The 19,398-nt window shown below is 40.5% G+C and overlaps 1 protein-coding gene across 6 annotated transcripts in view; it reads right to left on the reverse strand.

The window, feature by feature from the left end:
• Nucleotides 1–733: 733 nt before the first annotated feature.
• Nucleotides 734–19,398, reverse strand: part of P2RY8 (P2Y receptor family member 8) — an 82,660-nt gene continuing 63,995 nt past the window's right edge. For all 6 annotated transcript variants that reach the window (XM_073565928.1, XM_073565929.1, XM_073565926.1 and 3 more), the window contains one exon: nt 734–3,655. In XM_073565928.1, coding sequence (XP_073422029.1) covers nt 2,532–3,608 — 1,077 coding nt within the window. In that variant the 5' untranslated portion in view covers nt 3,609–3,655 and the 3' untranslated portion in view covers nt 734–2,531. The remainder of the gene's footprint in view (nt 3,656–19,398) is intronic.

A 19,398-nucleotide genomic window follows, 5' to 3' on the forward strand; every position in this document is an offset into this window, starting at 1 on the left:
AACAAAATAGAGCAGCAGGACAGATGCCACAACCACTGCGCCATTCAGTCTCTATACTACTGCAGAGAAAATTGAGCACAGTACTTGGAACCCTCTGAAGGGACCAGCGACAGATTATCTGAACAGCCACTTAATTTTAAATGGAGATGAAAGTGCCGGTTTTGCTGATTGGCGAGGGTTTCAGAAGTTGGACCCCACCAATCAACAAGTTGACATGTATCCTGTAGATAAGTGATAACTTAGTTTCCATGGCGAAACCCTTTAACTGACCTATGTTTGCTTTAAACTTCTGCAATAAAATTAGGATTACCCTGGTCCAGTGTCCACACCGGAACTTTGGGGAAAGTGGATCAGTACAGAGTAATTTTCCGTGGCACATACTGTAATGCCAGCATCCTGGGTCACTCTTGTGATTACTACGACGTTATGAGGTTGCGATACAATGCACATCATGGCGTTGTTTGAGGACTAGATAGTGATTCTAGACCTCATGTAATGTCATTACATTGCAGAGACCTAGTAGTCATGCTGGCTTTCGTTAGGCCAAAATTGTATGAAGAAATAGTCATTCTGTATGTCTTCTTTGTTCTCATTTATATTATCATTAGCCCATATATACATAAAATTACATTATTTTTGTCAATGGTGCAAAAGTATCTCCTTTAATTAAGTACCATAGTAATTATTTACTACTACTACGTTGCAACCAAATTTGGATAACCAGCACACCAGGTTTGCGTATATAGATTTTATTTACAATAGTTTATATACATGTTTTACTTTTACTAGTAAAATGAATGAAATTGCCCAAAATCGAATACAAATATAAAGATTGAACTGAAAGTATAATTACAATTGGCCCATAGCAAAAACTGAAGCATTATACAAATGCAGTATAACAGCAATGTTTCTTGTGTTCAGCAATACAAATGATATTTCTATGTATTCAAAAGCCAATAAAATAGTGGGCTACACGTAAAAAGGAACTTTCACTAAATTTAAACTGAGTACCTCCTCTAATTGCAGCTGTTCAATTGATTCTGCAAATTTTTCTTTATAGGCATTTCCTTTTTATCAACTATATCTGAATTTTGTGGCATACACTCAGTTGGTTAAAGGGAAAAGTTTACCAGGGGGCAGGAGGCGCCAGAAGGTTAAAAAAAAAAAAGAAAAACTGCTGTAGAGTCAGTGATGCTGAGACAATTGGAAGAGGTACTCAGTTTAGATAAAAAACAAAATTAATGAATGGTCCGGTCCTCTTTATAGGGAATCATGTTGGATACCACTGTTAACTTGCAAATATGTGGTTAAAAGGGTTATCCACTACTTGAACAAGTTCTTCTCATTACTCATGTTTGGCCCCGTTAAAATAAAAAATTCTATATTCACCTCCGGTGCTGATGCCTTTCCAGCAGTATCTGCACTTGCAATCTCGGAGCTCACGTGAAGTCATTATTTCACATTAGCCCTGCGCCCAATCAGTACTGGTGTCACTGTCCCTGACAGATCGAACAGTAAAAGAAAGTCAGAGAGTAGCCACAGCCTTGGCTTTCTGTTGATGTCCAATAAGCCTGAAGGCAGGAATAGTGACACCAGTGTTGATTGGGCATAGAGCTCGTATGATGTAACAACATCATGTGAGTCCCGGGAACGCGAATGACGACACCGCTGGAACAGAGTAGGTACTGGAGGTAAATATAAGTGTTTTTATTTTAACAGGGCTAAACATGAGGAATAACAAAAGGGTTTTTCCTAGTAGTGTGCAACCCCTTTAATCTGCAGGTTAACAGCAGAAAATGCAACTTCAGGGAGAACATGAAATTTTTACTCCTGGGAGCCACCATCCATCTTTCATTCACACAGGCATGCCTTGAGCAGCTATAGTCACTGCTAAGTATACTGTGAGCGGCAGCTGTAAGCATGCCCCAGCACTTTGACTGGCAGATGACACTGATGCACTGCGGAGTCGATTGTCAGTCAAAGTACCAGGGTGTGCTTAAAGCCGCTGTTCATTGTGTACTGAGTGATGACTGAAGCCACCTAACACAGCTGTATGACTGAAAGACAGCAGCTCCCGGAGGAAAAAAGTTAATTTTCTCTCAGGAGCCACACTTTCAGTATGGCAGCCCACAGTACCCTTCTAATGCTATTAACATGCAGATTAGCCCCATATCTGTAGGTTAATGGCATTATCTAACATGACTTGTTCCATTGAAGTCATGACACACGTACATAATTGCCTAAAGCACATATGTTTGGTTAGATAGTTGTTAGGCATTTATAAAATAACTTACCAAAACTTAAAAATATAAAAATTTTGTGCAATATTTTCAATACCAACATGTAATATCTGATAAAGCACTCAATGTTTGAACTTCATTATAAAACCATCTTTTTAATTAAAAGTGCTGCCTTTGTAGTCCGTCCCATGTCCTTGGTTCAAATGCTGATTAATTGTAACTCCACTTAGATGCAGATAGAAAAATAACATTCAGTGCCCTCAGCTTGTGTGCAATAGGTGTGCAAAATGTCTACATATCGCTCACTTGGTTGTGGTCATATCTGTGACTGTTCCCATTTTGTAAGGTTTCACACTGTCCAGAGGAAAAAGTCAGAGCAGAGAACACGCTGTCCCGTCTTACTACACACTGTTTAATGCTTCGGGACCTGAAATTCAACAACTCCAATGCTTTCTTACGAAAATCTTTAGAAGCAAAATAATAGAGAAATGGGTCCACACAACTGCTTAAACAACTCAACGTAAGAGTCAGTTTGTAAGCATAGTAATAGCTCTTGCCATAGAACAGACGAACAATTGTGTGCAGCAGAAGGATCAAATTGTTTGGTGCAAAACAGGTGATAAACACTATAAGGACAAATATAGCAAGGTTGATAGATCTTCTTTCATAACCAGGACCATGCCTGTTGGATGTCTGAATCAACTTCCTAATGATATGGGCATAGCAAACCACAGTAACTATAAATGGTATTAAAAAAAAGAAAAGGAAAAGTCCAATGATGAATACAGCCCAGTGAATGAGGTCTGGCAACATGTTCCATTTGAGAATATCAAAACATGTTTTGATATTTAGCTCCTTCACTTCATACATTAGGTCCGTCGACTCCATAGGGTATAATGCAGCTAGTAGCAGCAGCCAAATTAGAAGAATTGCTCCTATTGCGTACCTTTTTTTCCTCCATAAACTTGATTTCATTGGGTGGACAATGCCTAAGTACCGCTCCAGACTGATTAGCATGATTGTTAATATTGTACCATACATATTAACATAAAACATAATTGACACCACATTGCAAAGGTCCTTTCCGAATATCCAGTCGTTCTTGTTGGCATGGTAGTGTATTTGAAATGGAAGAAGCATGGCAAGGGCAAGGTCTGTAATGCTCAAGTTGATCATAAGGATCACTGAAGATGTGATAGGTTTAGAGTGAAATACCAAAATCCAGAGTGAAATTAAATTTCCGGGAATACTTACTAAAGTTACAAGCGAATACACCACTGGTAAAGCCACCCAGATTGCTTTGTTTTTAAGCATATCTAATGTTTCATTGTCTGGATGGGATTCATTTGGTAAGCTGTACAAATTCATCTTGGCTCCAGTTTATGATGGTTTTTACTTGGTTTAGACAAATACTCCTGCAAGATAATGGAATATAATATAAGTATCTGTATCATTTTAAACGAAGTGAGAATAAAGACAGCCATACACTTTAGCTGGCTGTCTGCCAAATGCCGATTGTTCGTTTGACAGCCATCTCAGCCGACTCTCCCATAAACAAGAATGATCGTTTGGCAGAGTGGTCCTGTGTTCACAATGAGAAAGCGGCTGGCTGACATTATGGGTAGTGGTTATCACCAAGAGAACATTGTGATCGGCAGTCCAAAATGGGACATGACAGATCGACATCTCCCCCCGATGATCAGTTGGCCAGCGCCCCCATACATATTAGACTATCTATCTACGGTTCAGTCGACATTAGTCTAATGTGTATTTTAGATTTTTAGACAGTGCTTTCAATCTTTCACAGGTCAGACTGAATGTATGTCATAAAAGCGTCTACATAACGGTAATGGTATGGAACACTATGCAACAATGTGCCTTGAAATCTATCCACATATATACCTATGGTAAAATTGTAATTTAAAAATGTTTATATGTTATAAAAGTAGCTTGTCCTGTGAATCTTGATCTCATGGTATAGTATGGATTCTGTACTTTAGGTCATATGTATGTCTACATTGGATTTTAAATAAAAGGTGATGTTGAGCATCTACAAAGTGGTACTGGAGGTAGTCCATGGCGGAAGACCTCTGCACTTTCTCTTTCCTAATGTACAATAGTACAATATGTCACTGCGAGTACATAATAGACGAAACAATGGATTGTGGCCGTTTCAGATGAAACCATCTCCTGTTTTGTGGGAGAACCACAATGTTTTTTCTCTACCCCAGATTCATGTCATAGGAAAGTGTTAATTACACAGTCAAAACCAACCAGTAAATAATGTTAACTTCTCGATTTCGAAAGCACCTGCAAAGCGTTCAGAAATACTGTCGAGAACACATGAAAGACTTGCTGGTTTTGTTATATTGCTAAACTTTAGACACCTTCATAACGAACACTTATTCACTGGAAACATTTAGTATTGCAAAGAAACAAAACCTCATACCGGTGCACTTCCTATGATGTTAGCATTTAGGCACTTCTGGTAGCACCTGGCCATTTCTGATTATTAAGCCTTACCCTTTAAAGAGGACGTGTCTGCTCTCCTGATATGTCTGTTTTTCTATCTAGAGTATATATATATATATATATATATATATACAGTATATATATATATATATACTAGAACATCATAAAGATTTAGGGGGTTTTGTTTATTAGTTATTTTTCCTAGTAATGCATGAGTAGATTGCAGATTGAGCATTACCATTTACCTTTTCAATAGGGTTTTTGTATATATAGGCTTTTGTTAGGAGCCATACCGCATTTAAATGTGAATCTTGGCTATCACAACACCAGGATGAATAATAATAGCCAGGGATGATATTCAGCAACATGAAGAAAATTGTGGTAAAAACAGAATTGAATCATTTCCTGTAGTAGTAAATGCAATGTTAGCCAATACTTTAACTGCCAAACAAGTTTCGTAAGTAAGATAGTGATTCTCTGCGGCATACGGCCGACAACCTCTAATGGTGACAGCAAACGTGCAAACCTAACAGTGAGTAACAAGATCTTTACATCCAAGATATTATTAACAAAATGAAAACACGTTCCTTAGGCAAATGTGATTTTTTTTTTTATAATCTGGTGCTTTTTGAAAGTTCTATAATACACAACTAAAAAGTAACAGGTTGTAAGATTAGCGGATTTAATTCAAAGAAGGATTCATACCATAGTCACATGATGACTTTTTTGGGTGCATATTACATTCCATAGTGACCAGTGAGATCATGCAGATAGCAAGAATGTACATAGGAGGCAGATAACCTCACTTCTACGGGGACCCCATCCAGGTTAGACCTATCACTTTTACAATTAGACATCAAAAACATGTAAATGACTCTCCTCCCCAGATGAACAAGGAACTGAAATTGAGTGACAAACCTTTTGTCCTCACAGAACCTGTCATCATAATGTGATATGGAGTGCCTTCTTTTTAGCAAATGCCACTGAGAGTGAGAAATATAGAGCATGAAGTGATGGAAATCAAAATTTTCTGAAGCCCTGAATGTGATGTCAGGATACCATAGTAGTTATGCAGTAGGTACTTAAAAGGGAACGTGTGATCAAAAAATGAACGATTCTTTAAATCAGGGTTTTGTATTTATTTTTCATCTTAATCTTTATTAAAAACACAATTAGTAATCTTGCAGATTTCACGCTGGCCATGGAGGCTATTTTATACTCATACAGTTCTTCAGCAGGTCATTTATCATCAAAGGCCAGATAACAATGACAGATAACACCCCTATACACCACTGATAATACTGGATCCACCAATCACAATAGGTCTTGTCTCAGTTGGTCCTGTTCGCCCTCTCTTTACCATGACCTTTGCACGGGCTTATTTGATGGTTTAATAAAATAAATCGGGTCAGTATTTGATCATTGTGGCTATGCATATGTGGAATTCTTGGAACAAGAGGAAGTTAAAGTCTAAAAAAAGGCCCAATGGCCACTGTGTAAATTACAAAAATTCTAATTTTTGCCAAATGAAAAAAAATTAATTGCCAATAATGAAAAAAAAAACTGTTAACACAAAATTCTGGATTAAACAATAGGTTATTTTTTATTATAGATTCCTTTGAAGGGAACCTATCAGTAGGATCAACTCTCCCCCCAAGCCATCTATATGGGCATGTAGGTCATCGAAAATTAAATACAATCACATATTGATATCTCCAGCTTTAATGCAGAATCTGTGAGAGCTGCACCCAGCCCAAAGATCTTAACCACTCATTTACATATTAAGAAAAATGTGGATTAATCTGGAATGTGACATCAGAGCACAGATATCATGGTATTATTTTATTCAACTTTCTATGACCTATATGCCCATATATGTGACTTAGTAGGGTTATTCCCCCTGACAGATTCTCTTTAAAGACGACCTTTCACAAACATTATCATGTTGAAGCGGACACCATGATGTAATAGTGGCATCAGAGCAATATAAAACATTTTTGTTTGTTTTTTTATTTCACATTTTTGCTGCAGAGATATTAGCAATTAAAGTGTTTGGCACCTAATCAGTTAATGTTTGTTAAGTCCTAGAGGGCATCATGAGAGTGTTTTCACTGGGGGCATTTACTTCTTCCTTCTACATGAAATTGACTAATCATAAGCACTTAGCAACACACAGGAGAAAAAGAATAAGACCCACAATAGATTAGAACAGGCTTTTCCTGTGTGAGATTTAATGATGGACTGCTCTACTCTCACTGCAGACTGATTACAAGTTCCTTTGAGCAAAACAAACATAAATGTGATTCCTGACACTTTTGAGCTCTCATCTTCAAACAGGCTATGTGGGAGAGGAAGAAATCCAAAAAGCGAAGATCCAGCACGTATAAAAAGCACAAAGCTCTATATACCAATAAATAAAAACATGGCAGTGAAAGATAGCATGTATTTCAATCAAACCACAAGTTGATTTTCATTTAAACAAGATTTTATACAATGGACGTATTTTTCTCTGTAAAAACAAAATCTCCTACCTTATCCAATATTCTTTCACCTAGTTTGGTTACTGCAAGTAGGGAATAGAACTTGGTTTAAAGCAATGAGGTTCCATAAATGCAGTCATGATAATTGTGCTTCTTGCAAATATATGTGCTACAAATAAATGAAACTGATATAGTGGGTCAGAATAGAAAACATCAGATAAAATAGTTAAGAATTGTAGTAGTTTCTTTGTGAGGTATTGTGTCAGGTGCACACTATGCAGTATAGGAAGTACTGAGGGCACAGCAGAATTATACTCATGAATGGATCTCTAGCCCCACACTCGTAATGAAGTTCAAATGAAACAAACAAAGAAGAAGAAGTGTGTACAACAAATGGCCAGGATCACCATTAATATAACAAGTAAATAGAACAAAATTTCTTGAAATAATATTATACAAGCAAGATACAAAACACACATTTAAAAACAATTATAAAGCCAATAATGGCTAAAATGACACCTGGAGGACCCAGTAGGGACCATCCAGACTCCTCCACTGTGTGCACCGGAAATAAGAAATTACACACCAATACACAGACCTAGGTTCAATGAGAACTAACCAATAGATAGAGTGTATAATGACAGATCAAAACAAGGTAATGATCAAGAATATGTATGATGTACAAATTCTATAGAACAAGCTGCACAAAGTCACCAATGTAAGATGAGGATACTAAACCCTGGATAAAGATATCAAGCAACATCCTATAAATGAGGGATATAGCACATGATGAAAACCACCAGGGAGAAAATGGGTAGCAGCACAAGACCTGCTAATGGATGCGGTAATGCAGACATGTGGCTTCCTGAGGGTCTGGTCTCATATGAGTGGTGTTCACACTGGGATGCATTGAGAGTGCATCTAATCGAATAGTAGGGGCGTGACTAATAGGCTGTGAACCAGACACTCTGCAGTACCCTTGTGTGAACAACGCCCTATGCGGGCCTTTATTGTGCAATTGTATACTGGGCAGTCACCCCCTCCAGGAATGGGTAGGTGGAGAGTGGCTGTTAATGTAGTATTTTGCACCTGTGTTGCTGACATCTTGCTTTATGGGCTGGCTCCACCCTGTAGTGCATTTGTTCTAAGATATGGGCAGGTAAGCGGTGCTACCTTTTTTTTCTGCTGTGTAATTTGTGTTTTTCTTTTTTACATGCCATCCTTTCACTGCCATGTTTTTAGTTATTGGAAAATAAAACATTGTATTTCTTAAATGTGCCGGATCTTTGCTTTTTGAATTTCTTGCCTGTGGTGGATTTTGATTTCGTGCATTCTCCAAAATAGGAGAGCCGGTTGCTCCATTTTATCTAATTGTGCAGTTTTTCTGACTGATTACTGAGCTCTAATTACTAATAACAAAGAAAAGCAAAAACCAGCTCACTTGTAGCCATATTTCCATTTTTTTCATAAAATAAACGCAAGTCAGATCGAAGAAATGTTACCACTACCATGAAGTACAATATGTCACAAAAAAACAATCTCAGAACAGAATCGGCAGGATCCGTTAAAGCGTTCCAGAGTTATAACTTCATAAAGTGACAGTGGTCAGAATTGTAAAAATTGGCCTGCTCATTAAGCTGCAAATTGGCTCCGTCACTAAGGGGTTAAATATCCCACAAATTCTGATATGGCAGACACATCAGCTCTCCATACAAGGAGTGTATCTATAAATTCTGCTGTGCGGCTACAGACCAGAAATCCCATGTTTTATCCAATTCAGTCTAGAGTGGATTGTATGTACCATTTCCAAACCGTCATTGAGAGAGGACTGAAACATCTCGATATATCAAGCTTACACGAATCATCAGAAACTGCAATGATAATGCCATCTTAGATCGGGAAATTCGAATGTGTTGTAATAAACTGAAAAGGAGAGGTTACCTCCAATGGACTCTTGATAGGGCAACCAAAATTGTGGAAAAGAAAAAACATTGTGATCTTGTTGCATCAAAGCCCATTACTAATGTTTCCTTAAAAAAATAAACCGGTTTTATCCATTCAATTTAGTCCTCAGTTTAGTGCAATTAAATCTATAATTCAGAAACATATCCCCATTTTATATGAGGTTGATATTCTTTTTTCCACAGTGTCATCTGGATGCTATATTGTAGCCTAAAAAAGAGGCTGCTCTAGGCAATATTATTTTTCAGAGGTTTTTCAATCCTAGTAAGAAGAGATATACCTGGTTAAATTATCCTTGTTTTTATAATTGCTGTTTTTCTAGATGTACGACTTGTGCACATTCCACTACGACACACACATTTTCAGGTGGTGACAATGCAAAACAACATAACTTTCAACAATACATTAATTGTAATTCAAAGAATGTAATCTAATTGATTAGTGGTATGGAGTGTAATTTGAGTTATGTGGGATGTACACCTCGCAACCTAAAAGTCAGGATTTCAGAGCATATAACCGATATTGTCTCTTCTTCTAGTTCTAACCGTATGATGTCTTTTGCCTCCAAATATTTTGTTGCTTACCATCAGAGAAGCTTGGCATCGCTGAAAGTCATCGGCATTGAAAGGTTAATGACATCACCGAGGGGGCGGGGATACCAAGAGATTGCTGATGACAAGGGAGGCGTTCTGGATTTTTTGTTTAGGAACTTGTCACCGTGCGCGTCTCAATGCCGGCAGGGAAATTGTGTTTCATTATTAATACATACTGGATCTGCAGCATTATTCTCTTATTATGATTATATTTTGTTATAATTTTTTATCTTTTTTACTTCATTTTGTGATTTTTTTCGCTGCAATTGGTTTAATCACTATATTTGGTCATGTGATTGTAAGTGATGCTTTTCATTGGCAAGGTTTTGTATAAAACTGTTACGATATCCCTTGTATTGTAGCTTTGAGAAAGGATACCGTTGAGTGTTTGAAACGCATAGCTGCTACACATGCCTGTGTGAACACTTTTCTGCCATGACTCTTTTTTATACATTTCAATAAATTTTGGACTTTGATCAGAAGCTGGAGCAATTTCTTTTTCTGTCTAATTACTAATGTCTGCATTAAAGGGGTTTCCCATGAACAATGGTTAATTTTAATCAATAGAGCTTGGAATAATTATAATTTCCACCATTGGATATGTTTAAATAAAATGTTCCTGTGCTGAGATAATCTTATAAATGTGTCCCTGCTGTGTACTGTGTAATGGCTGTGTCTGACCGTACAGGAACATGTGATCATACCACAGCTCCTGGGCCGGGGAGGAAGCAAGAGAGACATTACATCAGGGGATCACAGCTGATTCTTTTTAGGATGTAAAACATTTCCCTGCCTGTTTTAAGCAATGTTTTACTTCAAAGACAGAATCATTTGTGATCTTGTGCTCTATTTTCTGTACACTTTTCTTCTCCCCACCTCCTGCCCAGGAGATGTGGTATGATCAGACCATGTTCATACACAGTCAGACACAACCATTATACAGCACATAGCAGGGGCACATTTATAAGATTGTCTCAGCACAGGAACATTTTATGTAAATACATCAAATTGTGGAACTTATTATTATTCCAATGTCTTTCAATCAAAATTAACTTTTGTTCATGGGAAAACCCCTTTAAAAGAATTGTTTAATATAGATAATACTAATAATTAGAAGAGATGAACTTAAAGAAACTTATGTCCTTTTTAGAGAAATTACTTTCCCGAGAAACTAAAATGTGGTGGAATATATCCACGATACAAATTTATGTTTTTGCATGGAGATTTTGCTGCCAAATGGAATGCCATACTGAGTGACTGTTCTCTCCAGCTGATGAGACTGATTATTTCCAGTGAGGGAAAAGCCTTGAGTAAAGCCCCCGTTACACACTGCGATATCGCTAGCAATATCGCTGTAAAGTCACCGATTTTGTGACGTTGCAGTGATATTGCTAGCGATATCGCTGCATGTGATACTTACCTCCGACCGGCTCCCCCGCTGGTAATCGCTGATCGTGCGAGAAGGTCCTGGACCATTCCTCGTCGTCCACTTCCTGCGGCGCTTCCTGCTGTGACGATGAGCGACGTGTGGAGCCGGGCGGGAGGACGCAGGATCGCCGCGTCTGACAGGTAAGTAGCGATCCCTGTCCCCTGCGATGTCGCTGGTGAGATCTGCCTGTGTAGCACCTCACTAGCGACCACCCAGCGATTCACCAGCGATCCTGACCGCGTCATATCACTGGTCGGGATCGCTGGTGAGTCGCTAGGTGTAACGGTACCCTAAGGTTAAATCTGAGATAAGGAAAACACAGCAACAGATTTGACAGTATATATTTAACCAGGACTTTAAGATATTGGTTAGCAGGCTGAAAGATAACATAAAGTTGGAAAACATTCTCAAAAAAACTAAATACTTGTGTCAATACCTGTGTTGAGGATTCTTCTCTATCTTTGTGGAATATTTGTGATAATGTGGAATAATGTCTGCATTAAAGGGGTTTTCCCATGAACAGGTTTTAATAATCTGATGTTGTCATTGAGCACATGTGTGAGGAGTGTGTACCTCCGGCTGGGAGTTTTAAATCACTTTGTTGCTGTGTGTTTTTAGGTTATACGAGTAAGTGGCATTTGCCTCAAAACGCTTCATCTTTTATGGTCTAATAAGGGACTTTTTCCATTTCAATTTTTCCACTTTTTTGACATGCCATCCTTTCACTACTAAGTTTTTAATCATTGGAAAATAAAGCTTTGTACATTTTATATGTGCCAGATTTTCACTTTTTGAATTTCTTGCTTGTGGTTGATTTTGATCCAGGCACTCTTGAAGACAGGTGAGCCGCTATTTTCTTTTTGTGTGGGAGAGGAGCAGTACAGCAGAGTCGACAGTGCTATGAGAGGAGAAGAGCTGATAGAGCGGTTTGTAATGTGACACAGCTAAACTCACCTGTGCTGACCCTCCCCCCCACTGACTGCTGTAACCTTATCTGAAAACTTCTGCAACCTGTGCACAGCAATACAAACTACTTGCTTGGACCAAAACTGTATTATCTGTGAAAGCTACCTAAGGCCTAATGCCTACCAGAGAGAGGGAACCCTACACCATGTAAGAACATCTCTAATTTGTATACAGCCACTTTCACATGGCAGTATCTTTAAGCCAAAGCCAGATGTAGATCTATTACACAGACACGGTTCAAATATTTCCATTCTATGTATTCTCTGCAGTTTACAAATGCTTATGCAAAACACTGACCAAAATACCGTTGTGTGAAAGTAGCCTAGCCAGCATAATCTGTCGAGTTTAGATACATCACACAGATGCTCCTGAATTCTAATTTTTCAGTTTCAAAATCAAGGGGACTTTCACAACTTCACCAAGTCTGATCAAACAGCAGTTACGCAATGTAAACACGTATGTGAACTTGTCATTTGGAGTTCAGACACAGATGGGGGTTGGGGAGAGGGGTTGTGCAGATTATTATTCATTTCAATACTAAGAACCTTTTCATACAAAGGATGTGCAAAAAATTATATGTACCCCAAAATGGTGCCATTGAAAACTATATCTGTTCTCTCAAAAAACAAACTTTCATAAAGCTGCAATGACAATAAAAAATAGTTTTTGATCTTGGAAAAACATACTAAAGCTTTAAAATTTTTACATACTTTGTACTCCCATAATTATGATGACATGTAAACTTAAATTAACATGTAAATCCTACAAAAACATTGCTGGAATTATCATTCCTTCTTTGCACATAACAGAAAAAGACACATGTCCACCAAGTTCAACTGAGGGATGAGGGATGATCAAAGTAAGGCCGGAGTCACACTGGCGAGGAATACGGGTGCGTGCGAGGCGCAAAAAGCACGCATTAGACACGGACCAATGATTCTCTATGGGGTCACTCGCACCAGGCGTATATTTCTCCTCCGTATCCTACGCTCCGTGCCACTCGCAGCATGCTGCGATTGTCAGCGTACTACGCCCGTAGCACGCCAATGCAAGTCAATGGGTGCGCAAAAAATACGGATTACACACTGACCACACGTGTGACCTGCGAGCAATACGCAGGTCTTTTGGCTGGTGACAGGAAATGGGCCAATCCATCATCAGGAAGCGTAGACATGCAAATGAGCTCAAAAAGCGCTCCAGACATCCAGGAAGTACGCCTCCACGGAGTACAGCAACAGCATGGCGTCCACTTACATAAATGTGGAGATGCTAATTGTGCTGGTGCAGGAGCGTCCAGAAATATGGGACCCACGCGACGCAAACTATGCGAACCGCACTCGAAAGGAGGCGTCATGGAGGCGCATCTGTCGCCAGATGTACCATGACTTCGGTGACAGACCACGTGAGGAGCAGCAGAAAATTCGTATGTGCAACCATAAAAATATAATTAACGTTAGCGCGCGCTATAAAATGACTCTACAATCAGCCCCCCCCCTTCCTGGGCATGTAATTTTAGCCTCATGAGGCCGTTACATTAGGATGTGACACGTGGCTTCACACAGCCATAATTAGGGGTTAGGCCACAAGCTCCTCATCCTCCTAGCCACAAAAGTCATTTTCAGGGGAGCTAATGAGACCCTGGGTATCGGCCCAATTACATATGCCACCATGGGTAGAATGCACACCCCATAAGGCCCCATGCCTAGACTACTGTTTGAAAATGTGACCACTCAAATATGTGATTTTGACAATCTTTCCTGTCACATTGCAGTTGAAGATGTGATGAAACGGTGGAGAAGCATCCGGGACCAATACCGCTGGGAACGCCAGCAGCGGTCCAGGAGTGGGGATGCTGGCCATGTAAAGCGAAAATATATATATTATGACCGGCTGAACTTCCTCGCCCCAATTCTGGCTCTGAGACCGTAAGTACATACCTCACACCACATGACACAAAAACATTACACAAATACTTTACAGGGACAAAAATATTGATGTATTTTTGCCTCTGTTCTATTTCATAACAGAACTCAATCCAACCTTACGGATCGAGGAACGGCCTCAGAGGCAGAGCCCGTTATTGATCCTGTAGGGGATGAGGTGGCTGGCCCATCTTCTCCCCCTACAAGAAGGATGTCTGAAGAGGAGGCATCACAAGAGCACACAATGGCTGCCCGACAAAACACACCACCAGGACGGTCTGCAGCTGCAACCTCACCCATCCTGGAAGAGATGGGCAACTTGAGCAGCAGCCCAACTGCCCAGATCAGGCCCTCCCCACAGACTGCTCTAGCAACACGGCGAATAAGAAGAAGGCGCCAGGTCGCCATTCAAGAGAGCAGGACCAATGTGGACACTGGGGTGCTGAATTACCTGTCCAGAGTCACTACAGATGATGGTGAGGAGGCCTATGCACGTAGCCTCACCCTTTATCTCTGTGCCCTTACCCGTGAGGTCAGGCTCCGTATTAGGGGGTGTATTCAGATCCTGCTTGATGCAAGCACCCCCCCCCAATACCCCATATGAGGTGTTTGAATTTCTGGAGAGGTGGCAGCTCTCACCAAGAAATTTAATGCGCATGAGACCATCCACACAGATGCTTGCTCAAGCAGGGTCTGAACAGCCCCTAATACGTGGGCCAACACCTCAACCCCTTCCTCCCCCTACCCATCCTTCTATTCCGCAGCCCCAAATGTCTTCAGCAAGCCAACCCCACCAATATGGCCACTTGTACCCACCCAGTGTTGGAGGCTGGTCCCAACCTGGTTGGGGACGATCTGGCTATCTTGGTGGGTATGATCCACGGGCCTACCATAGCCAACAAGAAGCCCCTCACCATCATCATTATTACTCTGGGCAGTATCACCAACAGGCCCAGGAGGCTGGACAACAACAGCATCATGGGCAACAGTATGGCCCCACACAGGGCGATGTTGGCCACAATGTCCAGCAGCACCCCCAGGCTGTTCCTCCCCGTTCCCCTTCCCCTACATATGAGGATTTATGAATCCAAACTTTGGAGATGTCCAGTGACATGTAACTGGTGCTTCTAATCTAGAGAAAAAAACAGGTGTTCTCCATCACCAACATTTAGAACATAATTTAACACTCACATTTGTAAACAATGTTTTCCAAACATATGAAACAATCCATCATGACAGGCAACGCTACCTCACGCCTTTCACACAGATATTACATGTGTGTATAAAAGAGAATATTTAAATGCGCTATACTGTTACCTGAAAGGATGAAAATACACTAATCACTTGTTAATGCATAGGAAAGGTGTGCTTGCCTTTAGTTAAGTAGTCAACTTTGTTATTAGCATTCTCTAGTAAACCAATTTGAGGCGAACAGCATTCACAATATCACGCTCTCTCTATGTCTTAACAAGTGAGTTTTGTATTTTCATCCTTTCCAGTATAGCATGCTTAAATATTGTCTGTTCTACAGACAGGTAATATCTGTGTGAAAGATGTGAGGTAGCCTTGCCTGTCATGGTGGAATCTTTCTATGTTTGGAAAACATTATGAGGAAATGTGAGTGTTATCTTATTGACTTTATTTTGGTGATGGAGCTCACCCTTTGTTGCCTAATCCAGGTTAATGTAGGCATGCAGCAATGTTGTTATTGCATAATGTTTGTTGCAGTTATTTTCTGTTATGTTAATGTTACATCAAGTTAACGAAGGCCCAAAGGGTCATTTTGGCCATTGCCAAATTTGTGTGATGGCAAAATTATGTTTGCCTTTAAGCAAAAACCAAAAAGGCAAAACTAAAAATTTGTCTACTCTAGTTAACGTCTCTGTGTGATTTCTCACTATCCCTCACAACATACTAACAGACACCAACCAATGCAAAGAAACACTCATAGAATCATAACAAGGCTTGAGTAATATATATTTAGACACACTTTGAACCAAAAATAATTAGAACATAGACACAGCATTCTCTTGCCAAGAAGTAGCCCCCTCAGGTGAGATAAAGTAATTAGTGAATATATCACGCACTTTGAGGCCAGAGAGCGGTCTACGTTGAGGGATGATAGGTGGTCTCACCCTGCGCACATTGTCCGGCCTACGCACAACACCATCAGAGGAGGAGCAATCATGTATCCTGGTGAAGTTATGCAGAACAACACAGGCTTTCACAACTTCATTCACATTTTGCTCACTCAACTGAATGGCAGACTGGAGTACCCGCCATTTGGCACAAAGAATCCCAAAGGAACACTCCACCAGTCGCCTAGCACGTGATAGGCGCAAGTTCAAAATTCTGCGCCTGTGGTCAAGGTTGCGCCAGGGATATGGCCTCATGACATTACGTGATAACTGAAAGGTCTAATCTGCCACAAGGACATAAGGGACTGATTGTTCGGGGGAGCCTGGTAGCTGGCGTGGTGGTGGTAGTTCAAACTGGTTGGTGCGTAGCCGCCGACCCATTATGGAAGTATTGAAGACTCTAGAGTCTCCCGTCCTTCCATAGGCCCCAATGTCCACAATTATAAACTTGTATTGAGGGTCTACCAGAGCCAACAATACAACAGAAAAGTATTGCTTATAATTGAAGAATTGGGACCCTGAGTTCGGCGGCTTACGCACCCTGATATGTTTGCCATCCAGGGCCCCAATACAATTTGGAAACTGGCAGTCCTCCTCAAAGTCCCTTGAAATCCTTAACCAGTCTTCCATCCTGAGCTCGGGTAGGACCACCTGATGGAGTCTTGTCCAGATTTGTGCACATGTAGACCTCACTATGCCTGAATTGGTGGACTTTCCAATGAGAAACTCATGGTGGAGGGCGGCATAAGACAGGCCAGTGGACAGGAAGCTGTAGAACAACAGAAATAGTCCAGGTTAGAATGGCTAAAGTAAAAAAAAATCAGTTACATGCCGACCAAACTTGGTAGGAAATGAGAGAGAACAACACACACATATTTGGTGGCACAATGACTAAGTGATATGCAGTACATATTAGATGTAACATTGTGCTGTGTCAGTTGAAACATATTTTGAGTAAGATGAGGGTATTAAACATTGTCCAAGAAGGCCAAAAAACATAAATTAACACACACATTATGAACATAGAGAATGTGGTTGTGGAGTACATACCGTATTGTGAGTAGAAGTCGCTCCTGTGCAGATATGGCTTGGCGCATCCTAGTGTCCTGAAATGTGATCCCAGGGTGCACTGTCTCCAAGAGGCGATCAAATGTGGAAATGCTCATTCGACAGTACTGGTAAAATTTTTCAGGATGCTCCCGCAGAGACGAATAGAGGCGGGTGAAAATGCCCTCTTGTGAGTCGTTGCCTCAAAAGTGGATGTACCCACATGCGTCTCCTCCTCCGCGGATCCACTTTCACAGGATATGGTTGGCCAAAGCGCCGTGACAAAAGCCAGGTAAAGAGAACGTGCTCGGTTGTATTGAATGTCAGACCCTCTGCCATGCTGCACAAAGAACACCAACACACCTCGTGAAAGCAAGGTGAGAAATGTACAGAATGTAGGCAGCCACCTATTTCTGAGTGTCTAAATAGGGTGCAGGCTAATGATTTAAATAGTTTGCAGGCCTCAAAACCGTTAAATGTCCATTTTGCAAGGCTGCGAGAAAATCTCGCCATACGGATTGCATACGGATTGCATACGGAGACACACATGCGCAAAATACGCGACCTCACCTTGCTTACGGATGACCTACGGACCACTATTTTGTGGTCATTGATCCGTATTACGCATGTAAAATACGGAGCGTATTTTGCGCAGGTTAGTGTGACTCCAGCCTAAGGAGTAAATCTAGAGTTGAGCGACTTTGGTCAGATCAGGTTTTGTGAAACCCGAATGAAACAAAATTTGAGTCAGATGAAACTGGTCAGACTAGGGCAAAAAAAGGTCGGAGTTTCGTCCGAAACCCGACCCCAATGCAAGTCAATGGGAAATAAAAGTCGGCATTGAGTGGATGATGCATTGGGGTCGGGTTTCAGACGAAACTCCGACTTTTTTTGCCCTAGTCGGACCAGTTTCATCTGACTCAAATTTTGTTTCATTCGGGTTTCACAAAACCCAATCTGACCAAAGTCGCTCAACTCTAAGTAAAACCATAATGCACAAAACATTCTGTTCTAAAACAGTAAATGTTTCCTTCCTTCCTAATCCCGAGTATCAATCAACTGGATTAATAATCAGAACAAGAATTTTGCATGTTTACATAACTATTTCTGTTATTTTAATGTAAAAAAAGAGGATTTACGCCCTTTTTAAAACCATCGAAAGGTTCCACAGTGACTAGCTCTTGTGGTAATATTTCACACGGTAAAGAAAGCTCACGATCATTCATTTAGCTGCGTTTCTCTAGGCAGGAGCCAAAAATAAGCAATACCAGATTCAGGAAGATAGTGGTGTTTACACCGAGAGGATTTTCAAAAGATATAAGAAAAGAATGGAATAGGGGCTAAATCACACATGGCTAAGACGGTTATTGGATACTAGCTTGTCTAATCTGTTGCACAACAGTACTGCATTGTGTAACTTGATTGTGTCCATCACTTTGGAACCCACATGAGCAAATCAGCTGTACTTTTAATTAGTACATTTTGTACCTAACCCTTGACATCACCTCTTTAATAAAAGAAAATATTCTTCTAGTTATAGTTCTATTTTCCATACTATGCAGCTTTATTATGTGGCAGGAGGATAAAAGGAAAACTGAACGTCATATAAGTCATTTTCAGATTAAAACTCTTCTTCTTACAGATGCAGCTGGTCTTGTGGTCATCATTACTAACCTTGTTAGGTTTAGAACAAGAGCGATATTTGTTCTCTTTACTACAACTTGACATTAGATAACGCACAGCAATTACTATTTATTCTATAGCTTGACAAGATAAAGAATATTCTAAAGGCCCCTTTACATTTAGCGATGCACCAGCGATCCCGACCATGATACGACCCGGTCAGGATCGCTGGTGCATCGCTAAATGGTTGCTAGTGAGCTGCCACACAGGCAGATCTCACAGCGATGCAGCAGCGATCTAGCGGTCGTTACTTACCTTTCAGACGAGGCGATCCTGACGTCCTCCCGTCCGCGTCCACGCGTCGCTCGTCGATGCCAGCAGGAAGCCCAGCAGGAAGCAGCCGATGAGAAATGGAGCTGCGCGATCTCGCGCAATCAGCGATGGACAGCGGGGGAGCCTGTCAGAGGTAAGTATCACACATAGCGATATCGCTGCTGCGTCACCAAATCGGTGATGCTTTAGCGAT

The sequence above is a fragment of the Dendrobates tinctorius genome, unplaced genomic scaffold (assembly GCF_039654945.1).
Source record: "Dendrobates tinctorius isolate UK_male_01 unplaced genomic scaffold, ASM3965494v1 ptg000016l, whole genome shotgun sequence".
Taxonomy (NCBI): domain Eukaryota; kingdom Metazoa; phylum Chordata; class Amphibia; order Anura; family Dendrobatidae; genus Dendrobates; species Dendrobates tinctorius.